This window comes from Mus musculus, chromosome 11 (assembly GCF_000001635.26).
Source record: "Mus musculus strain C57BL/6J chromosome 11, GRCm38.p6 C57BL/6J".
NCBI lineage: Eukaryota > Metazoa > Chordata > Mammalia > Rodentia > Muridae > Mus > Mus musculus.
Window position 1 is genome coordinate 78,328,165 of NC_000077.6, and position 26,790 is coordinate 78,354,954.

General features: G+C 50.2%; 2 protein-coding genes across 7 annotated transcripts; both read left to right on the top strand.

Annotated features, from left to right (window-relative positions):
- The first annotated feature begins 257 nt into the window (after window positions 1–257).
- Window positions 258–14,612, top strand: Pigs (phosphatidylinositol glycan anchor biosynthesis, class S). Of its 2 annotated transcripts, NM_201406.1 has the most exons (12): window positions 258–344; window positions 568–707; window positions 811–922; window positions 4,786–4,875; window positions 5,503–5,594; window positions 7,263–7,470; window positions 8,524–8,666; window positions 9,625–9,739; window positions 11,179–11,324; window positions 11,845–11,945; window positions 13,061–13,271; window positions 13,570–14,612. In NM_201406.1, the coding sequence occupies exons 1-12, from the start codon at window positions 311–313 to the stop codon at window positions 13,843–13,845; spliced, it is 1,668 nt and encodes a 555-aa protein (NP_958808.1). In that variant the 5' UTR covers window positions 258–310; the 3' UTR covers window positions 13,846–14,612. The 2 variants fall into 2 exon arrangements, with proteins under 2 accessions (NP_958808.1, XP_006533534.1); XM_006533471.4 differs by lacking the exon at window positions 568–707 and having other exon boundaries at window positions 271–344.
- Window positions 14,613–15,330: 718 nt separating this feature from the next.
- Window positions 15,331–21,000, top strand: Unc119 (unc-119 lipid binding chaperone). 5 transcript variants are annotated; one of them, NM_001313985.1, is made up of 5 exons: window positions 15,331–15,622; window positions 19,054–19,167; window positions 19,633–19,735; window positions 19,923–20,095; window positions 20,301–21,000. In NM_001313985.1, the coding sequence occupies exons 1-5, from the start codon at window positions 15,403–15,405 to the stop codon at window positions 20,477–20,479; spliced, it is 789 nt and encodes a 262-aa protein (NP_001300914.1). In that variant the 5' UTR covers window positions 15,331–15,402; the 3' UTR covers window positions 20,480–21,000. The 5 variants fall into 5 exon arrangements, with proteins under 5 accessions (NP_001300914.1, NP_035806.1, NP_001300917.1 ...); NM_011676.3 differs by having other exon boundaries at window positions 20,367–21,000; NM_001313988.1 differs by lacking the exon at window positions 15,331–15,622 and adding an exon at window positions 17,420–17,518 and having other exon boundaries at window positions 20,367–21,000.
- Window positions 21,001–26,790: the final 5,790 nt, after the last annotated feature.

A 26,790-nucleotide genomic window follows, 5' to 3' on the forward strand; every position in this document is an offset into this window, starting at 1 on the left:
CCCTGCATTGGAGAGGGCCCAGAGTCCGAGGCCAGCCTGGGCTACATGGAGATTATCGCCTTCTCTAAACTGGCGTTGTAGAGCTAAACAGTACCAGGTGCACTCAATGAAAAGCCAGGGTCAGATTGAAAGTGTAGCCGAGCGCGTACCCTCTCACGGGCTCCGCCTGCGCACTGGCGTGCGTCAGCAGTGTTGCTCGTGATTGGCAGCGGTCGCGCACCGTGGTCCCGCCCCCTCATTCTGGAGTTTCCGATTGGAGAAAGCTCATGAGGCCCCGCCCCATCGGCGACCTGGGCAGCCGGAAGGGACCATGGCGGCCGCAGGAGCTGCGGCCACGGACCTAGGTGCGGTGGATTTCAGGTGGAGGGCGCAGTGGGGAGGTCTCGCGGGCAGAATGTGTGGGTGGGGCGCGAGAAGCCTGACAGCTCCCTCCAGCCTGGGGTTGGGGGTCCGCCACGCGGGAGCGGCTTGCTCGGGGTTCCCGGCCGCCCGCACTCCTCCACGATCCCGGTGTGGCGGGCATCGCACCCTAGTTCCCGCGTCTTAGTCGGCCCTCTGTGCCCTCAGAGGTGGTCCGGGGCAAGCGTTCCGCGCTTTTCTTCGCCGCGGTGGCCATCCTTCTGGGACTGCCGCTCTGGTGGAAGACGACGGAGACTTACCGGGCCCCATTGCCTTACTCAGACATCAGTGGGCTGAATGCTCTGCTGGTGAGACTGGGTGGGGAGAACCGGGGCTGGGGGACCGGGGGGCAGCCCAGCTGTAAGGTGCAGACATTGCTAAAGACCCCGATGCCCCTCATCCCTCGCGCAGCTCCGGCTCATGGTGCCAGTCACAGTTGTGTTTACTCGGGACTCTGTGCCCCTGGACGACCAAGAGAAGCTACCTTTCACCGTTGTGCATGAGCGAGAGATCCCTCTGAAATGTGAGTTCCCATGAAGAGGTGTCAGGGCTGCTTTTTCCATCTGAGCCAGGCCCAAAACCCAGAGTTGGAATGCATAGGAGGGGCGAGGGCGACTCATAACTTACTTTAAAATGTTTTATTACATTTACTTAGTGTGCGCGCGCACATGTATGTTTGTGTGGATGTCTGTGCTGTGGAGCATCTTGTGGAGGTCAGAGGATCACTTGCGAAAGTCATTTCTCCTCCCACCATATGGGTCCTGGTCTTGGGGATCCAACTCAGGTCATCAGGCTTGGTATCAAGAGCCATCCGCCTGCTTCCCCCAAATCCTAAGAAAAGAGATCTCCTTTGGAATGTTCACTTGGGGGTTTGTGTTAGTCTAAAGTACAGTGCCTGTCCTTATGACAGTGATTTATGTCATACGGTAAATTATGCCACCTTATCCTTAGCAATTGATACCCATCAGTGCATAGGGAAAGCAGGTTGTAGCTGAAAGAAAACGGGAGTTTGAAGTTACATCGGATGTGTATTCAGACCTTTGTCATTTTAACATCACACACTGTATTGTTAGGCACTTTGTTAGGTACCAAGAACTTGAGGGTGAATAATAAATTGGTAATATTTTAAAGATGTTTATAGTTAACATCAGAAAGAAAGAAACTAGCAAAATACTGTAAGGCAGGAGGTTTGGTCTCGTGGTGGAGTCACGGGAGAGCCTGAACTCCATTCTCACCTGCCGGGGAGTAGAAAAAGGTGCAGAAGGGCTTGGGCAATGTGATTTTTGAGGTTGGGTGTTTCTGGCTTTTTGAGACAGGGTTTCTTTGGGTAGCCCTGGCTGTCCTGGGTCTTGCTGTGTAGACCAGACTTGCACCACACCTGGCAAGGACTCTGATCTTTATTGGATGCATAATCTCATGTTCAGTTTTGTTTTTTCATCAGTATTTTTTTTTTTTTTTTACTAAATGATTTAGGTTTTATTTCGGTTTCATGTGTTCTTTTTTTTTTTTTATTTTAAATTACGTATTTTCTTCAATTACATTTCCAATGCTATCCCAAAAGTACCCCCCCCCTACTCCCCTACCCGCCCATTCCCATTTTTTGGCCCTGGCATTCCCCTGTACTGGGGCATATAACGTTTGCCTGACCAATGGGCCTCTCTTTCCAGTGATGGCCGACTAGGTCATCTTTTGATACATATGCAGCTAGAGTCAAGAGCTCTGGGGTACTGGTTAGTTCATAATGTTGTTCCTCCGATAGGGTTGCAGATCTCTTTAGCTCCTTGGATACTTTCTCTAGCTCCTCCATTGGGGGCCCTGTGATCCATCCAATAGTTGACTGTGAGCATCCACTTCTGTGTTTGCTAGGCCCCGGCCTAGTCTCACAAGGGACAGCTATATCACCGTCCTTGCAACAAAGGCTTGCTAGTGTATGCAATTTTTTTTTTTTTTTTTTGATGTTAGAATGTGATCTTTGGTTCTAGAATTAAAATAACAATTTGAGAGTCATCAAGGACCTTTTATAATTCCCTCGCTTGCTTCTCAGCAGCAGCTGCTAACAGGACACAGCTTCCCCGGCACTCCTTCAAGCACCCTTTGTTTTTTGAAGCAGCAGCCCCTGGTGTTTAGAACGATTCCTTTCTAGCTCACTCTTTAAATCACTTTAGCCACCTGTCTGGTGGAGTATGGTGGTGCATTCTTTCAATCCCAGATCTCAGGAGGCAGAGGCAGGTGGATCTCTGAGTTCCAGGCCAACCTGGTCTACGTTGCAAGTTCCAGGCTAGCCGGGGCTCATAGTGAAACCCTGTCTCAATAAAAAGTAAGTGCAATATTAAAGCCATCTAAACTATCTGAGCATTCCTTAAATCTCTAGGCTTCACTCTACATTTCCATAGCTAGTGCTTTTTACAAAAGTTACTTATAATTTTATTTCTTTCTTCTAGTTCACTTTTTGTTTGCTTGTTCTTTTATTGAGACAGTGTCTCCTGTATATCTCTAGCTGGCTTCAGACTTGTGTCCATTCTTCTGCCTCAGCCTCTTGAGTGTAGGGATTACAGATATGTGCTGCTGTGGCTGGCATTAGTTTCTGGCTCACAGTGAGTAAGCTCAGATGCCATCACTTGGTGCAGCTTTGGGTTCTTTGCCCAATTTATGTGTGGCATCTTGCTGAATTGTCCCTGGGTTAGCAGTTTCTCACTTGATTCTCTTTTTTTTTTTCCTTTCTTTTTTTTTTTTTTTTTTTTTTTTGGGGGTTTTCGAGACAGGGTTTCTCTGTATAGCTCTGGCTGTCCTGGAACTCACTTTGTAGACCAGGCTGGCCTCGAACTCAGAAATCCACCTGCCTCTGCCTCCTAAGTGCTGGGATTAAAGGCATGCACCACCACGCCCGGCTGTGATTCTCTTTTTTTAAAAAGGATTATTTTAGACTTTTTTTAAAAATTTTATGCCTAACTGTGCATCACATGTGTTTGGAGGCCAGAGAGGGAATCAAATACCCCGGAACTGTAGTGTGTGCTATGTGACTGCTGGGAACTGAACCTGGGGGCCTCTGGAAGAACAGCCAGTGGTTTTTTTTAGATTTATTTATTATTATACATAAGTACATTGTAGCTGTCTTCAGATGCACCAGAAGAGGACATCAGATCTCATGATCTCATTACGGATGGTTGTGAGACACCATGTGGTTGCTGGGATTTGAACTCAGGACCTTCAGAAGAGCAGTCGGTGCTCTTAACCACTGAGCCATCTCTCCAGCCCCAGCCAGTGCTCTTAATTGCTGAGCTATCTCTCCAGCCCTGGTTCTTGTTTTGTATGTGTGTGAGAAATAATAATAGTACTTCAAAGATAGATATTTATTTTAGCTTGTGTGTGTGTGTGTATGTGTGTTTCTGTGTGAGAGAGAGAAAGAGAGCGAGAGCATGGGCGCATGCTTGTGTACATACAAATATGGAAACCCAAGGCCAATGTTGCATATTTTCCTTTATTTCTTTCCTCCTTACTTTTTAAAAAAGATTTATTTATTTATTTAATGTATGTGAGTACACTGTCAGTGACTTCAGACACACCAAAATAGGGCATCAGACCCCATTGCAGATGGTTGTGAGCCACCATGTCCTTTGGAAAGGAGTCAGTGTTCTTAACCACTGAGCCATCTCTCCAGCCCTCCACCTTACTTTAAAAAAAAAAAGATTTATTAATTTATCCCATCTATATGAGTACACCATAGCTATCTTTAGACACATCAGAAGAGGGCATTGGATCCCATTATAGATGGTTGTGAGTCACCATGTGGGTGCTGGGAATTGAACTCAGGATCTCTGGAAGAGCAGCCAGTGCTCATAACCGTGGAGCCGTTGCTCCAGCCCTGTGCAGCACACTCTTAATCCATGCAATCATCTCTGCAGCCCACTTCTGAATTTTTTTAGGTTTCGTTTTCCTTTCTTACTACGCTGGTCAGGACCCTCACAGAGGACAGCGTTGAGGCTCGAGGAGACAGCAGGCCACCTTGTTTTATCATTAACGTCCCGACTTGAACTTGGCTCTGCTGCTCTCCGTGTCCGTTGACTAGCTGGTGGGTGGCGGCGGCAGTCAGTTGAATGCCCATATGGTTTTTCTCCTCTTCCCAAGCAATATGATGGGCATTGAGATGAAGTCGCCCGGTTTGGGGCTTTCTGGCTAGAGGACCACTGAACCCAGAGGCAGGAGCTGGGGCAAAGGGTCAATGTCATGTGTCTACTGTCCTCTTAGCAGAAATGATTGGGGGTGGCTGCTGTGGCTTCCTGGTGCGTGCCCTTTCTCTGAAGAGCCATCCTGCTGTCCTTGGTGCTGGAGGAGCTCAGCTGGGCGGGCCCATCCGGTCTCATGCCCTTCATGTGTTCTCCTTTCCAGACAAGATGAAAATCAAGTGCCGTTTCCAGAAGGCCTACCGGAGAGCTTTGGAGCACGAGGAGGAGGCGCTGTCCCTGGGCAGTGTGCACGGTAGGACGGTTTTGACGAGATGCCCTCTTTTCCTTCCGTCTCTTTTGTGCTGACTGATTAGTTTTATGTCAGCTTGGCACAAGCTAGAGTTATCTGAAAGGAGAGAAATTCAATTGAGAAAATGTCTCCATAAGGTCCAGCTGTAAGAATTTTTCTTATTAGTGATTGATGGGGGAGGGCCCAGCCCATTGTGGGCGGTGCCATCCCTAGGCTGGTGGTCCTGGGGTCTATAAGAAAGCAAGCTGAGCAAGCCATGAGGAGCAAGCCAGTGAGCAGCACCCCTTCATGGCCTCTGCATCAGCTCCTGCCTCTAGGTTCCTGCCCTGCTTGAGTGTCTGCCCTGACTTCCCTCAGAGATGGCCCTGGAAGCGTAAGCTGAAATAAGCCCTTTTCTCCCCAGAGTGCTTTGGTCGTGGTGTCTCCTCACGGCAGTTGGTGTAACCCTAACTGGGACATCTAAGTGTGACTCCCATGCTGTTGTCTTAACCACTGAAGCTTCTCTGAGAAAGCTGAAAGGGAGATGCCATGGGCTTCTGCTGAGTGTGAGGGAGGGTTGGCTCGTGCACCGTGGCGACCTGGGAAGCTGGAATAACATTTCCTCTGGTGTACCACTGCTCTTGTCCCCAGAGGCAGAAGCCATGTTAGCTGAGCCGGAGAAGCAAGCTGAGGGCTCCTTGACTGTGTATGTGATCTCGGAGCACTCCTCCCTTCTTCCCCAGGTAGGGTGAGCAGAGCCACCAGTGACTTGCCTTTTCTGTCAACTCATTCTCTCCCAAGGCCACCTTCCTGTTGCTGGTGAACATTTGGATTACCTTCACCCTTAAGTGCAGTGCTGTGTGCACGCTTGCCTCTGGCCCAGGGCCTTTTTCAGAGACTGTATTTCATTTGTTTGTTGACTCTGCCTTTCCTGCTTCATGCCGTCTCTTGGTTTCTAGTCCAGTGTTTTGCGAAATTTAAGATTTAAATGTTGCCTGGACTTGGATCTACTGTGAAGGAGAAAGGAATGGAAATATATGAGACTACTCATACTAGCTCAGTGTTCAGGAAGACCAAGTTAATGAAGCAAACACCATGAAAAAATGCAGGCATCGGGACACATGCCTGTAACCGGGGGGTGGGGTGGGGAGTGAGGCAAGAGAATCAGGAGCTCAAGTTCCTGCTCAGCTGCAGAGCTCAAGGCCAGCCTGGGTTATGCGAGGCCTTTTCTCAACAAAACTAGCAAAAAAAGGAGCTGGAGAAACGAGTCAGTGGTAAGAGCTCTTGCTGTTCTGGCAGAGAACCTGCCTGGGTTCAGTTCCCAGCACCCACGTGGGGCTCACAACAGTCTCTAACTCTAATTCCAGGAGGTCCAGTGCCCTTTTCAGGACTCTCTGAGCACCAAACGTCCACATGGTACACATACGCATATGTATGCAAATACTCATACATATAAAATAAAGTGAAATGAGCCTTTATTTATTTCTTATATCTCAGTTTATGTTTTGCCTGCATGTCTATGCAGATGGAGGCATCAGATCCCCTGGATCTGGGGGAACAGTCAGTTGAGAGCTGCCATCTATGTGCTAGGAAGGGAGTCTGGGATCTCTGGAAGAGCAGCTAGTGCTCTTAACAGCTGAGCTATCTCTCCAGTCCTAACTATATCTTTTTTTTTTTGGTTTTTCGAGACAGGGTTTCTCTGTATAGCCCTGGCTGTCCTGGAACTCACTTGCAGCTAGCCTTGAACTCAGAAATCTACCTGCCTCTGCCTCCTGAGTGCTGGGATTAAAGGCGTGCGCCACCACACCTGGCCAGTCCTAACTATATCTTTAAAAGCACAGCAAAACTAACAAAAAATGAGAGAGAGAGAGAGAGACAGAGAGAGACAGAGAGAGACAGAGACAGACAGAGAGACAGAGACACATGACTGGGCAATGGTGGCATACGCCATTAACCCCAACACTGAGGAGGCAGAGGCAGGTGGATCTTTTGAGTTCAAGGCCAGCCTGGTCTACAGAATGAGTTCCAGGACAGCCAGGGATACACAGAAAAGCCTTGTCTTGGGAGAAAAAAATGAAAAACAGAAAAAAAAAAAAAAAGCTCACTACAAGCCCAGAGAGTGGTGCAACCTTTTAGCTGATGGTAATAGGCCAGATTCCTTAAGACAGGAACCAGAACTGGGCTTATGTAATGGTGCATGCTTATAATTCCATCATTTGGAAAGCTGAGGCAGGAGAATCTCAAATTTTAGCCTGAGTTATGTCAAGAGGCTATCTCAAAAAAAAAAAAAAAAAAAAAAAAAAGAAAGAAAGAAAAAGAAAGAAAAAGAAAGAAAAAGAAAAGAAGGATAGAGTGCCTTTATGCTTTCTTCACTGAGCCATGGCGCTCCATCCCTCTGTCCCCCCGCACAGGACATGATGAGCTACATTGGGCCTGAGAGGACGGCAGTTGTCCGGGGGCTGATCCACAGGGAAGCCTTCAACATCATCGGCCGTCGCATAGTCCAGGTCGCCCAGGCCATGTCCTTGACGGAGGATGTGCTTGCTGCTGCCTTGGCCGACCACCTGCCCGAGGACAAGTGGAGCTCTGACAAGAGGCGGCCGCTCAAGTCCAGCTTAGGTAGGGCTTGGGCTTTGTTTTAGGAAGGGAGAAGACGTGAGTCCGGCGGAAGATTTACTTATTTATGTGTATGAGTGTGTTGTCTGCGTGCATGCATGTGTACGGCATGCATGCTTGGAGGTCAGAAGAGGGCGTCAGATCCCCAGGGACTGGAGTGAAGATGGTTGTGAGTCACCATGTGGGTGCTGGGAATTGAACCTGGATCTTCTGCAAGAACAAATACTTTAAAGCTCTAAACCATCTCTCCTCCCTCTGTTTTTTCTTTCTTTTTTTTTTTTGGTATTTCAAGACAGGGTTTCTCTGTGTAGCCCTGGCTGTACTGGAACTCACTTTGTAGCCCAGGCTGGACTCGAACTCAGAAATCTGCCTGACTCTGCCTCCCAAGTGCTGGGATTAAAGGCATGCGCCACCATGCCTGGCCTTTTTCTTTTTTTTTTTTTTTGAGACAGGGTTTCCCTGTGTAGCTCTGGCTGTCCTGGAACTTGCTCTATAGATCAGGCTAACCTTGAATTTAAGAGATTTGCCAATGTCTGCCTCTGGGGTGCTGGGATTAAAGGCATGCACTACCACCACCAGCTGTTTTTTGTTGTTTGTTTGTTTGTTTTCTGAGGCAGCACTAGCTGCCCTAGAACTATGTAGATTATGCTGGCCTTAAACTCACAGACCCTCCTGCCTGTTTCTGGAGTGCAATGATTAAAAGCAGGAGTTACTCTGTTTGGCTTCTCCATTTTTTTTCTTTTTTTTTTCTTTTTTTCTTTTTTTAAGGCAGTGTTTCTCTGTGTAGCCCTGGCTATATCAGACCTCACTTCATAGACCAGGCTGACCTCTAACTCAGATCTGCCTGCCTCTGCTTCCCTCATGCTGGGATCAGAGGTGTGTGCCAGCACTGCCTGGCTCCAGTTTTTCCTTAAGGTACTCAGCAGTGTTCCTTATCTCACTCCTGTCCTCTCTTTGGTCCCTCAGTGGCATCCCTATCCCATCCAGATGACGTGGGATGTAGGCTGCCTCTTTCCTTGATGTACTTCTGAATTCCACGACTCCTCTTTTCTGTAGGCTATGAAATCACTTTCAGTTTACTCAACCCAGACCCCAAGTCCCACGATGTCCACTGGGACATTGAGGGAGCTGTCCAGCGCTTTGTGCAGCCTTTCCTGAATCGCCTCAGTGTTGCGGGCAATTTCTCTGTGGACTCTCAGGTAAGACCAGGAATGAGTTATGGAGCCTTTTCTTTTTCTTTCTTTCTTTCTTTCTTTTTTTTTTTTTTTTTTTTTTTTTTTGGTTTTTCGAGACAGGGTTTCTCTGTGTAGCCTAGATGTCCTGGAACTCACTTTGTAGACCAGGTTGGCCTCAAACTCAGAAATCCGCCTGCCTCTGCCTCCTGAGTGCTGGGATTAAAGGCGTGCACCACCAATGCCCAGCACGGAGCCTTTTTAAAGTCTATACATGTTTAGTGTTTATATGGGCATCTGCTCTCCTTCTCTCAGAGCGTGATGATTTGCTTGTGTAGCTGTGTGTAGGGCAGTGTCGTGTGAGCAGGTACGGGGATGTAGCTTGTAGGAAGCACTGTGTGCACCTGTTTATGTCCGTCAGTCCACTGCTCCCTTGAGGGCATGTTCCGGTGTCCTTTCCTTGGTGTCCAGCTCAGGGAGTGTCACCAGAGTGGCTTGGCAGAGCTACTTCCCAAGTACTAACTCAGGAGTTGTACCTACATGTTAAAGCCATCAGCCACCCTTAAGGAAGTTATTTTTAAAAAGCTTTCTGAAATATGTGAACACTGTAACGATAGAGCCATAAAGCGCCCTGCTTGCTTTCAGTGTCACATCCTGTCCCTGTAGGGAAAGCGTGGGGGACTTGATCAGACCCTGCAGGTGGCAAGGAACCAATGGTCTGAAAAGCAGACTCAATTGGGTCTTGTGGACCCAGTCTTTGTTTGTTCCCCTCTTTGACTTTCTGGGAACCTGGTAAAATAATGTGGTTTTCTAAGTATGTATTTAATACATTAGTTTTACCTTGATTCTGTTATTTCCTTTCATACATGCACTTTGCTTGAGCCTTGTCTTTGTCCTGAGTGTATCTTCACACAGTCCCTGCACTCTTAGAGACAGTAGCCTCTAAGTCCGTGTATGGGATGGCCTGTCCCCCTTCTCTCCACAGATCCTATACTATGCCATGCTCGGCGTGAACCCCCGCTTTGACCCAGCCTCATCCAGCTACTCCTTGGCTATGCACAGCCTGCCCCACGTCATCAACCCAGTGGAGTCCCGACTCGGTGAGCTCCTGAGAGGCCTCTGTCAGGCCAGCGTGGGGTTGGGGACGGCTGGGTGCTTTGATGGTTTCGGGTTTGGATGGGACTGGGAAGGTTTAGTGTCTCTGTCTCTCACTCTGTCTCTCTCTCTGTCTCTCTCTGTCTCTCCCTGTCTCTCTCTCTCTCTCTCTCCCTTTCTCTCCCTCCCTTCCCTCTCCCTTCTCCCCCTCCCCTGCTCCTCCCCCTCCCTCTCCCTCTCTTACCTTTCCTTTGGTTGTTTGAGGCAAACTCTCATATACCTCAGAAAGGTAGAAACTTTATTTTGTTCCGGTTTTTGAGACAGGATCTCATGTATCCTAGGCTGGCTTTAAGCTTCCTGTGTAGCCAAGGCTGGCCTTGAACTCCTGACCCTCCTGTGCTGCCTCCCAGTGCTGAGATTATAGGCATGTGCCGCTATACCTAATTTAAAAAAAAAACACAACCCTAATTTTTCTTCCCTGGTACTAGGGATCAGACTCAGGGTCTTGTGCATAGCAGGCAAGTGTCACTGGGCTACTGCTGCAGCTGCGGCCTTTGAAAGCAGAAATGAGTTTTCTCTTCTTAGAATTTCTTTTTTTTTTTTAAGATTTATTTATTTATTTATTTATTTATTTATTTATTGTATGAGTGCACTGTATCTATCTTCAGACACACCAGAAGAGGGCATCAGATCTCATTACAGATGGTTGTGAGCCACCATGTGGTTGCTGGGAATTGAACTCAGGACCTCTGGAAGAGCAGTGAGTGCTTTTAACCACTGAGCCATCTCTCCAGCCAGTTTTCTTTTTTTCTTTTTAAATTATGTGTTTATTTTTATTCCATGTGTGCTGATGTTTGCCTGCATGTATGTCTGTGCGAGGGTATAGGATGCCCTGGGACTGGAGTACAGACAGTTGTGAGCTACTATGTAGGTGCTGGGAATTGAACCTGGGTTTTCTGGAAGAGCAGCCCTGTGCTCTTAACTGCTGAGACATCTTTCCAACTCCTTGATTTTTCTTTTAACACTTATTTATTCATTTATTTTCTTTATCCATTCATTTATTCATCTAGTGGGTATTGTGGGGCCTGCTGTGCTATGCACGTGGCCGTCAGTGTAGCACCTGGGAGAGTCTGTTGTCTTCTCTCTCCGTTATGTAGATCATGGGGATCACATGCAGGTAGGTCATCGGGCTTGGTGGCAGCACCTTTACCCACTGAGCCATCTCAGCAGCCCAAAGGGCAGAACTTGAATGGACAGTTATGCTCCTTGACCTGGGTGAACCTAGAAGCAAGGATTATAATCCTTCATCTGGAGGGAAGGAGCCTAGCGGGAGTGTGGCCAAGAGCTGAACTGGGTTCTCCTGGCCGGTGAGAGGCTGCGCCTGGATTGCGATGCTGAGCCTGGAATCCCCCATCTGGTGTTCTGACTCCCTCTTTGTCCGCAGGGTCCAGCGCTGCCTCCCTGTACCCTGTACTCCACTTTCTGCTCTATGTGCCTGAGCTTGCCCACTCCCCGCTGTACATTCAGGACAAGGACGGAGCTCCAGTGGCCACCAATGCCTTCCACAGTCCCCGCTGGGGTGGCATTATGGTAATAGTCACCCTATGCAGGCCTCAGAATCCATATTTATTGCAAGAAAACTCCTGTTAAGATTATCGGGGTGGGGGTAGGGGTGGCATCTGTTCCCCTGTGGGGAGGAGCATATACCAGGGAGGTGACAGGGCTGTGCTGTCCTCCTTTGCCAGCTCAGCTGTCAATTTTGTTAATGCTTTTTGTACTCTGACCCTTTGGACTTACCGGCTTGCACTATAGCTTTTAGCTTCCCTGGAGTACTTCATGCTTTTACACTCTGGGCCATGGCTAGGAATCCTAAAACAGGATGACCGTTTGGGATTTCATCAGACGTTTGAGGGAGCAGTTAGAATGGTGTACTTAAAGCTTCTTTAGTACTTACGTACCTAGGTACTCAAAAGGAAAAAAAGCAGTTTCCTATGCCCCTGGGATTAATACCAGAAGCCGAACCTGCCTCTTCTGCCATGGCCTCTGGGTCCTAAGCAGAGATGGGCATGGTTCTGTGTGGTATTGAGGTAACCTCATTCCCCATTTTCAGGTATACAATGTTGATCCGAAGATCTATAATGCTTCTGAGCTGCCAGTGAGGGTTGAGGTGGACATGGTGCGGGTGATGGAGGTATTCCTGGCTCAGCTGAGGTAAACTCCTGCATGATCCCCTTGGGGCTGTGGCTACAGACAGTGCGGCCATAGTCTTTGAGTATAGACCAGTGGCAGGGCAAAATGAACTCTCACCTGGCAGAGCGCTGTAACTCTGCCTAGGTCCCCAGTGAGACCAAGGAAAGTGTCTAAGTGGTCCTCTCCTAAGGAGGATAAGCAGCTGCAGAACTCAGAGAAACAGGAGCCAGCTCTCAGGTGTGCTTACGGTGAGGGGGTTGTTTTGTTATCTTAGTTTTCTTTTTGAGACAGGGTTTCACTGTATAACCCTGGTTGGCCTAGAACTTGCTATGTAGACCAGGCTGGCCTTGAACTCAAAGAGATCTGCCTGACTCTGCCTCACAAGTGCTAGATTAAAGGCGTATACCCTCTTACCTGGTCTTGTTTTTTTCATTTTTAAATTTTTTATTTTATTTTTTACTTTATGTGTATGGATGGTTTGCCTGCATGTATGCCTGGTGCCCACAGAGACCAGAAGAGGGCTTTGGATCCCCTGGAACTAGAGTTACAGATGGTTGTGAGCCATCAAGTGGATGATGGAAACCCAATTCCTCTGGAAGAACAACTAGTGCTCTTACCACTAAGCCATCCTTCCAGCTTTTTTCCTTTTTTCTCTCTTCTCTTCTCTTCTCTTCTCTTCTCTTCTCTTCTCTTCTTTCTTTCTTTCTTTCTTTCAAGAAAATAGCTATTTATTCTGTGCTAACCCCTGAGTTAAGGGGTCACCTGACACTATGTTGAAGATGCTAAGGAGGTGCCTGGGCTAACTAGGAGTGTATTCTGATGATTAGCAGTACCTTCAAGCACACACACCTTGTCAAAGGGGAACTATCATGCCAGTTCCACGGAGCCCATTTGCTCAAAGAAAGGATGCAGAGAGGGGACTAAACTAAGTTGGGGCTCCCAGAAACACTTCAACCACAGCTCCTTCTTCAGAGATCTTGGAACTCCAGCATGAAAATGGGGAAGCCTTGGTCAAGGCGGGTTTTGGACCTGCGTCATTTGCTGCTCATCTCTCTGCTCCCTCACTCCCCACCCCCACTCAGTAAAACTGAGAACACCTGTCTGCAGCGACCTTGGTCTTCCTGTGCCCCCCACAGGCTGCTCTTTGGAATTGCTCAGCCCCAGGTGCCTCCCAAATGCCTGCTCTCAGGACCAAAGAGTGAAGGACTCATGACCTGGGAGCTGGACCGATTGCTCTGGGCTCGCTCCGTGGAGAACCTGGCCACGGCCACCACCACCCTCACCTCCCTGGCCCAGCTTCTGGGGAAGATCAGCAACATTGTCATCAAGGATGATGTGGCTTCTGAGGTAAATGTGCCAGGAAGGGGTGGGCCAGGGTGTGTGGGGGCATGCCATCCTTAAATAAATATCTCAGGCTTCCTCTGGAAGCCATTCCAGCTCCTAGTGGGAGTCTAGGTGGGGACAAATGAAAGTTTCAAGCTGCCCCTCAGAAAATAAACAACAGCTGTGTCTTGTTTTGTTTTTTAAACTAACTTCCACACACCTCTGTGGACTCTAGGAAACTTCAGAGGGTACTAAAAGGCCAGGCCCTTCTCCCTGCCCCACGTCTAGGACATACTGCTAACCCCATCCCTCACCCTCCTAGGTATATAGGGCTGTGGCTGCCGTCCAGAAGGCAGCAAAGGCCTTAGCCCTTGGGCACCTGTCGTCCGCCTTTGCTGCCAGCCAGGAAGCCGTGACCTCCTCCGAGCGCGCCTTTTTTGACCCCTCCCTCCTCCACCTCTTGTATTTCCCCGACGACCAGAAGTTTGCTATCTACATTCCCCTCTTCCTGCCCATGGCTGTGCCCATCCTCCTGTCCCTGGTTAAGATCTTTCAGGAAACTCGCAAGTCCTGGAAAAAGCCTGAGAAGATAGACTGATCCGGGCAGCATGTCAGAGGGAGCCCTCCTCTCTAGCCACGCTGGGAGGGTGTTGGGCCAAGAGACCAAGGCAAGGTCTGCTGGTGATGACATGTCTTCACTCTCGCCCGTGGGCTCTCTACGGATGGCACTCCACGATGGGCTCCCTTCCCCTCCTAGTCCACTGGCTTGCTCCTCCATGCCTACAAGCCTCAGAAGGTACCCTTCCTGATCTCCATATCTGGCTCGAACTTGAAAGCCTTTGTGTGCCTACCTCTGGACAGGGGTACTTTGTCCTTGCAGCCTGTCAGCACAGCATACAAACGCACTGAGAGGTGAATTTAGGGGAGTACTTGAGTTGAATTGTAGCCCTGTCCTCTCCACTTCTGAGACCACCTCCCTCCTTCCTCAGCTTCTTGACTGGCGTCACCCACTGGGGACAGCCTGGTCTAGGAGGCAGTGGCTTAGGATCTTCTACCTTGTGGCTAAGGTTCCCCTCTACCCTTTCAGAGAGGTAGTGTGGAACAGGAGAAAACATTTCTGACTTGGAACCCAACAGGCCTGAATCAGACTCCGGCTTCTGCACTTAACAGACTAGAGAGCATCAGCTAAGCCGCTCCTCGCTCCTCACCTGAGCCTCAGGTTTCCATTGGTGGGAAAGCACTGATGATGTCACCCTCAGAAAGGGGCTGGATTAAATGTGATAAGCCTGTAAAAGTGTTCTGTATATTGGGCTCTTTAAAAACATACATTAGACTGTTATTAAACGTTGGTTGAATATGAGTTGATATGGATGACCATAACTCGTTCTTGTGTGAGAAGCAGACTGACCTGTTCTAGCTCACCATGTGTTCTTCCTGCCTCCCGTCCTGAGCATCCTGGGGACGGCTCGACACCTGGGCTGTGCTGCCTGCATGTTGTAGGGTGCCTGCGGATTGTAGGGTGCCTGAAGCAGCTTTTAGCAGGAGTTCTAGTGGGGAGTAGCTTGAGCCAGTGACAGCCCTGGGATAGCAACTCAATTCAACAAAGGAAAATACTGGGTGGGTACTGGCTGCAAGGAGCTGTGTGGTAGTGCTAGGGTGTTACGAGGAACAGTGTATAGAGCATCTCTGCTTTCATAGAGCTGACCTTTGAGGAGGAAGGGTCAGGGAACAAGCAAGAATTTCACTTAATGTATTACAAAAAAAAAAGGGCTGGTTAGCTGGAAATTGAGAAGAAGTACTTTAGAACTGGGTGGGTTGAGACCTGGGCTGAAGTCAGGACAAAGGTATCAGGGAAAGACCTTGAGGTTGGAACCCAGGAGAGAAAGAGGAGAGGTATTCGGTAACTACATTGTCAAAAAGAATCTACATTGTCAAAAAGTTCACAAGGACCCCCAGGATTCTGGCTCCCCCGCTGGAGACGCCAGGCGGTGGGCGGGGTATGTGTGACCCGCCTCCCGTGGGCGTGACCAAGGCGGGACGGCACCTGGGGCCCGGCCGGGGGTGGGGCGGCGGACGCTCCCCCTTCCCCTGGCTCCAGCCGGCGCAAGCAGCGGCGGCGGTGGCAGCGGGCGAGGATCTGCGGCCCCGCGAGGCCATGAAGGTGAAGAAAGGCGGCGGCGGGACCGGGTCGGGGGCGGAGCCCGTTCCAGGGGCCTCGAACCGGAGCGCGGAGCCCACGCGGGAGCCTGGGGCGGAAGCTGAGTCCGGGTCCGAGTCGGAGCCGGAGCCAGGCCCGGGGCCCAGGCTGGGGCCGCTGCAGGGCAAGCAGCCCATCGGGCCGGAGGATGTGCTGGGGCTGCAGCGGATCACGGGTGGTGAGCACCGGCGAGGGAGCGCCACCCGCGGGCTGGAGGGAGAGCGCGGGAGGGGGCCCACGAGGCTCAGAGTCCAGCCCCCACCCCTCCCCCACGCAGTGCCCCTCCTCTGTATCCCCTTACTCTCTCTCTCTTTGCCTCCAAGCCTGAAATCTCTGTGCTCTTTCCCTTGGTCTCTTGATGCGCCCCCTCCTCTCCTTGAAGTGGCTTCTTTTCACCCCACTCCTTCTTTTTCAAGGGGCCCACCCCTTTTCCCATGGTGGAGGTGGGGCAGCAGCTGCATCTGTAACCCTTTCCCCAGTGGAGTCTTCGGAACCCTTTGAGGGTGCTCGCACAGAGGAGTGTGCCTCATTGCAGGCTGTCTTCAGTGGCCACATCAGGCTAGGTGGAGGCAAGGAAAACCTTCAGGCTCCCTGACCGACCGTTATAGCCCTCACTCTGCTTCCCCGAGGAAGGCTGAGGCCATACTCTGCCCAGGAACATTGCTGATACGGGTGCTTCCGTCTGTTGGCTGTGGGCCCTGTGATGGAAGCAAGTGCGTGACCCCCCTCCCCCCAAGTCAGGACTTGTTCTTTTTCCAGGGCTCTCTCATCAAGGGAAGGCTAGTCTCCACTGAAACTGAGTTTCTGAGCTGTGCTACCTGGATTAGAGTCCCAGAGTTTGCCCGGAAATTGGCTGTGTGACCTTGGGGATGTAATTTCATTTGCAGGAGCATGTTTGCTTTTTTTTTTTTTTTTTTTTTTTTTTCCCATCTGTAAAATGGGAACAAGAACAATGTTACCTCCCTCAAGGTTATTGTGAAAAATAAAGCCAGTCTTCTGATTTTGGACAATGTTTGGCATGCTGTGCACGCTGTCAACAGGGTTCCTTTATCAACAGTGTTGGAAGCTACATAGGACTGTTCAGAGTGGCTGCCTGCAGGCAGATAAGTGATCGTTCAGGGCCAAGGCAGGCACCGCTACAGACAGTGCACAAGGACTAGAGAGTCTTCTGGCAAAAGGTTGGCTGAGCCTTGAGGAATGGAAGGTATTTGGAGAGACAGTGGCGGGTTGCCTTGGAATGGGTAGGTCACCAGCAACCTGCTCCGGCTCCACTTGTGAGCTTAGACTTCCCTTCTCTGGGATGGACACGGGTGCTAGTGTGGAAATAAACCCGCTAGCCTCAGGAGCAGCAGAGCCCAGGGCTCCCAGACAGCTGTGGAGGGGACCAGGATGACAGGCCTGAGCTTGTGCATCTGGGTCCCCAGGGGCCTCCCTCCTCCTTCCAGGGCTAGACAGCGGCATTCTTGGCTAGACTTCCCCAGCACTTGCTTCCTTGGCCAGGCAGCCCTCAGTGGAGGGAGGGGCCTTGACCAGGCTGATGTGGAAGCCCGTGGGCTGCTGCCTTTTGCAACAGGAGACCTTACAGCTTAGCTTGGCCCTGTGCGTTGGAGGGCAGGTTCACTGGCCTCTGGCCTGGATAACTGGAGGCTTATTTTGCAATGGAGGAAGCTTCCAGGTGAAGTCACAGCATGTGTCTCCCAGTCTGGAGGAAATGGCATAGCATGTGGAGGATGAGTTAAGACAAGTGCCTCTTTAAGAGCCCTTTTCTGTGCAGGATTTGAAAACAGGGTTCCAGGCCTCTCCACCTTGCCTGCATCTTGTGACCCTAATCACACAGGGCTGAGGTTTGCTGTTTCTGGATTACCAGGCCTTGAATCCAGATTAGGAAGCTATTTCTGTCCACAAGGACGAGAGCAGGTGGGTTCTGAGCCACTCTGCTCATTACTCTGGCCTGACCTTGGGTCCTAGGCCTCGTCTTTTTCTTGGCTGAGGAGAGGAAGTGGCTGCCTTCCTAGGCAGCCCCTGATCCTCGCTCCTTGTAAGGGCAGAGAGGCCCACAAGTTGAGTTTGCAGTGTAAGAGACTGAGTGCAGAGTGTGAGAAATCCTTCCCAGTGAGAGGAGAGGGTTCCAGGCTGGGCCTGCTGTAAGAAAGGAGGCTTTTCCTGGGAGTTGGGCAACTAGGCCTCTGCTTCCAGTTCTGCCCCCCCTTCTCCCTCTGCCCTGCAGCATCTTTCTATAGCTTTATCTCAGACCTCAGCTCCAACGAGCTAGAGAGCTGTCAGGAGGGCTTCCTGGAGGGGGCTGTCCCCGGCTTGGGGAGGAGACAGGCCGAAGGATGAGAGAATAGCTTTATATTCACTTCCTTTTTCAACCACAGAGGGATAGGGGGTGGCCCAGGGACCTGGGGGTGACTTCCGGGCCTCTGTAGGTCAGCGGAGAGGATGTGGTACCGGAGGCTGGCAGTACCCAAGTCTCCACAGCAATTTTCTGCCCCTTCCTAATTCTTGCCAGGGCCTCCCCTAAGACTTGGTGTAAGGTTTTAGGAAGCAGGAAGATCGGGAGTTCAAGGCCAGCATCTGCCACATAGTGAATTTGAGGTTAGCCTAGGCTACATGGAACCCTGACTTAAAAACAGCAACAGAAGAGTGGTAACGGTTAAGACCATGAGCGCCCCTGGGCAATGCTTGGCTCTCTTGGTTTCCTTCTGAGCCCAGGACTCTTCTTGCCTCCTCTTTACCCTGCTGTACCTGCTGTGTCCACCACACCCTTTCTGCCTTGGCCTCTGTTCTTTTCTCTAAAGACCAGAAAACACTTTTATTCCTGAATATGGCGCAGGGCCAAAGCTGGAAATATGACCTCTAAGGGTTCCCTCTATTTGCTAAGACTTCCTCCCATTGGGAGATCAGCAGAGGATCTGTTGAGCAAAGTCGGCCCCTTCTGTCCCAGTAGCCTGGGCTTCCTGGCTTGAGTTAGCAGAGCTCCCATAAGCTGCTTAAGAGAGCTGGGCTAGCATAAGCTGCTTACGGTGGGAGGAGGGGCCAGGGGCAAGAGAACAGGGAAGGGGTACCAACCTGCCCCCATACAGTCCATGCAAAGAGAAGTCCTCTCAAGACCAGCCTTGCCTGATGAATGTAGATGTCATGCCACAGGGTGTGTGTGGTGGGAGTGGGGCGCACTCAAGGGAAAACTGTAACTCTCCTCCCCCAAGAGGCAGAGCTCCCTGCTCCCTTGAGAGTGAAGTCCCTCTCAGGCTGGGAGCTTCCAGTAGGCAGGAGGTCTAGTTGTCCAAAGGATGCACGCCACCTTCACAAAGCAGAGGTTGAAGTTAAGGATTGCCAAGAGGGTGGGAGGGTTGGTATGGTGGAGGTGACTTCCCTTGCCTGATCCTGTGAGGAGGCACCTGGATGGGGCCGTTCATCTCTGATGAGGTCCCCATGACAACATGCTGTCCCCTGCACTGTAGGTACTTTTCAAGATAGGGGCACAGTTCTCTTTCTGGAGGGAAGTGGTCAGAGGGATCATTGGAGCGGGCCACGGGGTCCCACTGAAACTGAAGTGACAATGGGCGTTTTGGGGTCCCTGTGTGCTCAGCTGCTTGTCTCCCGTAGACTACCTGTGCTCCCCTGAGGAAAATATCTACAAGATTGACTTCGTCAGGTTCAAGATCCGTGACATGGACTCAGGGACTGTCCTTTTTGAAATCAAGAAGCCCCCTGTTTCGGGTGAGTGGGATTGGTACACCGTTGAGAGGATGAGGTGGGCAGGCGCAGTGGAGTGGGCTGTCTAGGTTCTTTGAGCCACAGGAAGGTCAGAGCAGAGTCCAGGCTTGGACTCTAGCATACTCAGGTGTCTGTGCACAGACAGGCCTCTTCTTTTTCTGTCACTGTTTCTCAGGGTGGACATCTTGTGAGCCCTGTCCTGTTTAAGTACTGGTCAGCCTGCCCTCTGCTGGCCTACCTAGGAACTGCAATTCCCTAAGACCTCCCATAATCCTATGCACATCTCAGGGAACCCCAGAAAATTGGTGACTTTGTTGACCTAGAACCCTGTAGGTACCACTCTTCTACAAAAGTGTACCAGAACCTTCTGCAGAGTTTAGAAAAGTTTAAACAGAGGTCCCTGGGGGAGGGCGGAGTAGGCAAAGGCCCCAGCCTGAAGCCCACTGAGCCCAGCTGGGTACATTGCAGAACGGTTGCCCATCAACCGGCGGGACCTGGACCCCAATGCAGGGCGCTTTGTTCGCTACCAGTTCACACCTGCCTTCCTCCGCCTAAGGCAGGTGGGAGCCACGTGAGTCACTGGGCTGGGGTGAGGGCTGGGGGGGGGGCGAGTGTGAGGGTGGGAACAGCCCTTCCAGAGCCTCTCGGTAGTGGTCTGCCTGGAGCCTTGGAACCTGGAGTCCCTTGGCTGGCTGACTGGCTGGCTGGCTGGTTGGCGTGGTGGCTACTCTCAGCCCTGCCCACTTCTCTTAACTCAGGGTGGAGTTCACAGTGGGAGACAAGCCGGTCAACAACTTCCGCATGATCGAGAGGCACTACTTTCGAAACCAGCTCCTCAAAAGCTTCGACTTCCACTTTGGCTTCTGCATCCCCAGCAGCAAGAACACCTGTGAGCACATCTATGACTTCCCTCCTCTCTCCGAGGAGCTAAGTGAGTGGGGGATGTGTAGAACCCAAGCTGCTCAGGGGCAGGGAGGGGGCCACGGGTGGGGTGGGGGTGGTACCTATGCATCTGACCCCCCCCCTCGCACCTATCCTGGATCACTTTCCTACCCGGCACCAGGAGGGAAACAGGCTCAGAGAGGCTCAGGAGCTCTCTGAAGTGGTTCCTCTGTCCCTGCCTCCCTCTCTCCCAGTTCTGAAGTCCCTACAGGGTCTGGCTCAGGGTCCTGACCTTTGCCCTGGATGGGCCTCTCTTGCAGTCAGTGAGATGATTCGTCACCCGTATGAGACCCAGTCTGACAGCTTCTACTTCGTGGATGACCGGCTGGTGATGCATAACAAAGCAGACTATTCCTACAGTGGGACACCCTGACCCCTAATGCTGCCCCTGAGGCTCTGGCCTAGACCCTGTGCTGTAACCTCTCCGACATCATCTCCACTTGGGGATGGATCCGGTGGCTCTGGACCCTGAGTCAGTCTCGAGAGGAAAGGTGTCCAGCATCCCTAGGCAAACCTCTGGAGCTAGTGGGAGGGGCAGCAGGGGGAGGCTGGCTGTCCCCATGTTCAGGAAGGCCTCCTGCAAGAGGAGGACTCCTGGATGCCTCGCTAGGTCCACTGGGCCTGAGTTTCAGAGTAGTGCCCCCTTCTTGACCGTGACTAGATCAGGTTAGGGACCATTTCCTGTCCCTTGCCCACCACCTCCAGGCTATTTATAGTTGTCGGTTCACAGACAAAGATCCACAGTGGGTACCCTGCTCTGAGCCCTGGCCTCCTCCATCAGGGGCCAAGAAACTACCCGAGGTGTGAGAGGGGCGGGTCCAGATCGCAGCCTGTAAGACCTGGACAAACTGTATATAGTTTTCAATAAACCTTTTCTGTTCTTGGGTGCGGCCAGCCTGTGTGTCTATAGGGAAGGTAAGGGGTGGAGTGGAGTGAGAGGGGTTTGTCTTAGTTGCTTTTTATCATGACGAAAGTACATGAGAAAATCAACTTAAAAGAGGCAAGATTTTCCCTTCAGTTCAGAGGTTTCAGTCCATGGCCACCGAGTGGGCCTCTGGTGAGGCAGAGCATCATGGGAAAGTGTGCAGAGGTAGAAACTGCTCACCTGGAAGCAGAAGTGGGGGGGGTGTATTAAGGGGGGGAGAGGGAGAGGAACAAGATACTCCTTGCAAACATTTGTTCGTCTCCCTCATCCAAGCCCTCATGGTCACCTCAGTATTGCCACTGGCTGGGGACCTAAGCCTTTGGGGCAATGCTTATGTCCAGCCATACTGATCAAGAGAATAAAACCCCCCATGTCCCAGGGCCTCTGGCCAGTGGCTTTTCCTGGCCTCAGATTCTCAACATCTAAGTGAGTATTTAGGGCATGGTTCAAGATAGGACTCCTCCTATGATGGAGACCCAGGGTCTGGGACGGGAAGCTTTGGTATAAAGGTAATGGCTTGGCAGAGCAGAGGCTGCAGCAAAGACCATCAGCTCAGGATGGGGAAGGAAGAGATACAGGGAGGTGGCTTTGTTTTTCACTTCCTCTGACCCCCAGAGGCCACTCCTAAGTGTGCTCTCAGCCCTCATCAGAGAAGGGCAAGGACTTTGGCCAGGCCTAGAGCCATCTCCCTGCACTTAGCTGCCTTGCAACACCCTTAGCCTGGCCAGTCCTGTGCATAGTACTTATGTTAGCCTCTAACCCCTCCCAGGCCCCTCTTTTAGTGGAGGGAATTCAAGAACTGAAGGAGGAAAAAGAGGAGGAGGAGGAAGAAGAGGGGGAAGAGGGGGAGGAGGCTAGCTTAGGGTTAGCAGCCTGATGTTGCAGGTTCTCTTTTCCACATACTTAATGCTAGCCTTCCCTCCAGACTGAGCAACCCCAGCCCTGAGAGGCCCAGAATGCCAGGCTGTGGAGCTCTGGCTCAGGGCCAGGATCTCTACTGAACTTTGGGAATTCTATTTGTATGTGTATGTTTCTCCATGTGTAGGCGGGATGCGTGTCTGTAAAGGACAAAGGTCAACCAACACTTTATGTCTTCCTCAGTCATTCTTTACCTGACTCTGCCCCCCCAGACCCCACCCCCACCCCCAACTCACCACTCTAGAATTACAGATGCACTCTACATTACCTAGCACCTACATGGCAGCTTACAAACTGCCTGACTCCATTTCCAGAGCATCCAATGTTCTCTGGGATACACATGCAGACAAAAACACCCATACACATTACATAAATAAGTTAAAAAACAAACAAACAAACAAACAAAAAACCCAACAACTTGGGTCCTCTTGCTTGAGTGGCAAACACTGTACTGACTGAGCTGTCTCCAGACCCTTCCACTGAGACCCTGAGAACTATTTTGTATGCATATATGTGTTGTGTGTGTTCATATGTGGGTATGTGATATGCATGTGTGTGGAAGACAGAGGCTGACAACAGGTGTCTTCCTCAGTTGCTTTCCACTTTCCTTACTGAATGAGGGCCTCTGGGTGAGCCAAGAGCTTGCTGATTTGACTATCTATCTAGCCAGCTTGCCTTGGAGACCCCCTGTCTCCATGTCCCACAAAGTGGGAGGCTGATGCTTAGCTTTTGTTTTGTGTTTTTTTTTTTTTTAAAGACAGGGTTTCCCTGTGTAGCCCTGGCTGTCCTGGAACTCACTCTGTAGACCAGGCTGGTCTCGAACTCAGAAATCCGCCTGCCTTTGCCTCCCAAGTACTGGGATTAAAGGCATGCGTCAACACTGCCCGGCCAGTGTACTGTTTTTAAAGAATAAATAACTCTTTAAAAAATAAAAATAAAAAATCACAGAAAGAGGAATGTGGTTTCATTTTCATCCATGGCTGGGGATGTGGGGCTGCTTCAGCTTGTCGGTAGCGGCTGACTAGGATTTGCCTCCTGCTCTAATAGGCCTGTGGTTTTGCCAGCCGCAGATAGTTTCTCAATTGTGTGACATTTGAATTCAGGGGACTTTGTAGGGTATATAAATGGTAGGGCCCCAAGAGGTGGGGTGGGTTGTTGGTTGGTTGGTTGCTGTTGGTTGTGGTGTGTTAAGTAGTTGTGCACAAAGAAGAAACAACAAGAAGAAACTAGATGTCCTGACAGTAGGCGAGGATCAAACTTGCCCCAAGGAACTAGACGAATCATTAGAAAGTGGTCTAGCAATGACATGGCCCCTCTCCAGTCCCTGACTGTACTCAGGGGTCTCTTTTCTCTCCATCCCTTTTCCCTCTCTCTCTTTTTTTAAATATATATTTATTTATTATATGTAAGTACACTGTAGCTGTCTTCAGACACCCCGGAAGAGGGCATCAGATCTCATTACGGATGGTTGTGAGCCACCATGTGGTTTCTGGGATTTGAACTCGGGACCTCTGGAAGAGCAGTCAGTGCTCTTAACCACTGAGCCATCTCTCCAGCCCCCTTTTCCCTCTCTTATCTAGTGTTGAGGGATTGAAAGCATGGAAGAAAAGGGGTGGAGAAGGGGAGAAGAAAGAAGAACCCACAGAGTAGCAAAGATCAGCAACAGGGAAGGGGATAGATACCAAATGAAGTCACTGTCCCTTGTCCCCTAACTGAGGTCTCTAAATGAAAGTGAGACCCTGGGTATCCTGGTCCTGGCTAGATTTATGTCAGCCTGACACAAGCTAGAACCATGTGAAAAGAGGGAAGCTCAATTGAGAAAATGCCTCCGTAAGATCTGGCTGTAGACATTTTCTTAATTAGTGATGGGTGGGGAAGGGCCCAGCCCATTGTGAGTAGTGCAATACCTGAACTGGTGGTCCTGGGTTCTATGAGGAAGAAAGCTGAGCAAGCCATGGGGAACAAGCCAGTAAGCAGCATCCCTCCATGGCCTCTGCATCAGCTCCTAGTCTCCAGGTTCCTGCCCTGTTTTGAGTTCCTGTTCGGTGTGGAAGTGTAAGACTCAGATAAACCCTCTCCTCTCCAAGTTGCTTTGACCATGGTGTTTCATCACAGCGTTAATAACTCTACCTAGGACACTGGCAGGGGTCAGGATTGAGAACAGAGTAGGAAGGGAACTCACCGTGGGGAGAGTAGCTGCCTGATTTGAGTTGGACCCAGAGCCTTGGGTATCCTGGGCAAGTGCTCCACCACTGAGCTGTATCTTCAGAGGGAGGTGTGGCACATGGAATCCAGATCTCAGAAACCCTTAGTGGCTACAAAAGTCCCGGCGAAGGCATGTGGCAAGAATCTACAATTAGTCTGGGCATGGTGGCATATACCTTTAATCCCAACACTCAGGAAGTCAGCCAGAGCTACAAAAACACAACAAAACAAAACAACAACGACAAAAGCAAACTGTAATTTATGTGGAGGGGTTTTTGTCAATGAGGTGGCACAGGTACACAAACTTGTCCTTGTGGTCATTTTAGTTTGTGGGGCTGCAAGTCTTCCGAAAATCACAGCGAGGCGGGACTTTATATACTTGGGTCAGATAGAAGACCTCCTCCCTGGTATGAATGATAGTAAAGGACACCTCCAACCCCCTAGCCTCCTCAACCCTCCCACATGCCTCCCATCCCCCAACCCGAGCTGCACACCCCAGGGGAGGCAAGTAATGGGGGGGGGGGGCTTGCACTTCTGTGTTCAGACCACAAGGGAGCTCTATATTCTGCACACTTCATCCCGGTAGCTGGGTTCCTTCCAGGTTGCCTCTTTCCATCCCTTGGGCCTGGAGGAGGGAAGGCTGGAAGGAAGAAAGAGGGCGGGGGAGAGAGGAAAGGAAGAAAGGAAGAAAGGAAGGAAGGAAGGGAGGAAGGGAGGAAGGAAGGAAGAAGAGAAGATAAGAGAAAAGGAAGAGAAGAGAAGAGAAAAGGAAGAGAAGAGAAAAGGAAGAGAAGAGAAAAGGAAGAGAGGAAGGAAGGAAGAAAGGGGGAGGGAGGGCAGTTAGGCAGGCCTTGGCTGCTTTCTCCTGTAGTCTTCATACTGTAGACTCTCACCCTGGTTGGGCTGCCAGTGATGTGACCTGCTGCTGAGTCTTGTGGCCCCACCCCCTGGAAAGAGGAAGGAAGTGAGGAGTTTAGAGCTGTTGAGTTGTTCATTTTGAAGGGACAGTACTCAGAGTCTCCCCAGCTCACAGGTAATCTCACGGAAGTGAACCAGTCCTCTTTAGTTTTGAGTCTTTAGGGATGTGATGAGGATTCTACTACTGGACAGAGCAGGAAACCCAGACATTGCAGGGAACCTCACACTAGTCACCCACCTGGGCTGGCTTCAGGGTTTATGTTGGGACTGCCAGCCCAGGTGTTAGAACATGGAGACGGCTTATCCAGCAGGTGAAGAACAGATGTCCTGAGGCTCCACTGCTGCCCCCCAACCTAGCCTCTCCCCAAGTGTCACCGTCCCTAACCACCACCTTGTAGCTCCTAAAACCTCTTATGCTTTGTTTATTTAAACACACACACAGAAACACAGACATAGATAGATATCGTGAACTCACAGAGATCCTCCTGCCTCTGCTTCCTGAGTGCTGGGATTAAAGGCATACACAGCAACACCTGGCTTATTTAAAATATTCTATATTGTAATTTTATTTTACATTATATGAGTATATACTGAGGGCATCAGATCCCTGGAACTGGAGTTATGAACAGCTGTGAGCTACCATGTAGACGCTGGAATCTAAACCCAGATTCTCTGCAAGAGCAACTGATGTTCCCAACTGTTGAGACATCTCTACTATTTAATGTATTGTGGACCCCTTTGTTATCATATGTTAAAGACTCTGGGCTATATGGATTTATTTTTAACCAGCATACATGTTACAATCCTACAAGTGTTTTTTTTAAATATTTATTTATTTTATGTATATGAGTACACTGTAGCTGTCTTCAGACACACCAGAAGAGGGCATCAGATCCCATTACAGATGGTTGTGAGCCACCATGTGGTTGCTGGGAATTGAACTCAGGACCTCTGGAAGAGCAGTCAGTGCTCTTAACCACTGTGCTATCTCTCCAGCACCCAAATGTTTGTTTTTTTTGTTTTTTTTTTTTATATTTATTTATTTATTCATATGTAAGTACACTTTAGCTGTCTTCAGACACTCCAGAAGAGGGAGTCAGATTTCGTTACAGATGGTTGTGAGCCACCATGTGGTTGCTGGGATTTGAACTCGGGACCTTTGGAAGAGCAGTCGGCACTCTTAACCACTGAGCCATCTCACCAGCCCCAAATGTTTGTTTTTAAAATGACATGTTTGTGTGTGTGTTACAATGCTTATAATATTTTATGAAGATATATGATTCTTTTTTTATCCTTTTTTCTTTTTGTAGAACTGGAACTTGGAATCCAGGTCTTCACAAGCACGAGGCAAAAACTCAACCATTGTCTTCCAGCCCTGGCTGTCCTGGAACTACTCTCTCTGGAGACCAGGTTGGCCTTGAATTCAGAGATCCACCTGCCTCTGCCTCCTGAGTGCTGGGATTTGGGCTCTCTTCTGTTTTAAGAGACAGCATCTCATTATGGCAGCCAGGCTGGCTTTGAAATCCTAGCTCAAGTCACCATCCTCCTTCAGCCTCTGAGTGCCCGGGTGAGCCTGCAGTAGCTCATCGGGCATGGCTTCTTTGGTAAAGTCTAAGCTTGCAATCTGTCATCAGCTTTGCTAAGTTTCAAGTAAAGATCAAAACGATGAAACTTTGTGTCTGTATGAGTGTGAATGCGGTGTGCTGTGTGTAATTGCT

What these genes read in the sequence shown, in the direction of transcription:
- Pigs (NM_201406.1), top strand. Translation starts at nt 311, where the DNA reads ATGGCGGCCGCAGGAGCTGCGGCCACGGACCTAG. An exon ending in GCGAGAGATCCCTCTGAAAT is followed by an intron (nt 923 to 4,785) that starts GTGAGTTCCCAT and finishes TCTCCTTTCCAG; the next exon opens with ACAAGATGAAAATCAAGTGC. An exon ending in CCCGCTGGGGTGGCATTATG is followed by an intron (nt 11,325 to 11,844) that starts GTAATAGTCACC and finishes CCCCATTTTCAG; the next exon opens with GTATACAATGTTGATCCGAA.
- Unc119 (NM_001313985.1), top strand. Translation starts at nt 15,403, where the DNA reads ATGAAGGTGAAGAAAGGCGGCGGCGGGACCGGGTCGGGGGCGGAGCCC. An exon ending in GCTGCAGCGGATCACGGGTG is followed by an intron (nt 15,623 to 19,053) that starts GTGAGCACCGGC and finishes TGTCTCCCGTAG; the next exon opens with ACTACCTGTGCTCCCCTGAG. An exon ending in CTAAGGCAGGTGGGAGCCAC is followed by an intron (nt 19,736 to 19,922) that starts GTGAGTCACTGG and finishes CTCTTAACTCAG; the next exon opens with GGTGGAGTTCACAGTGGGAG.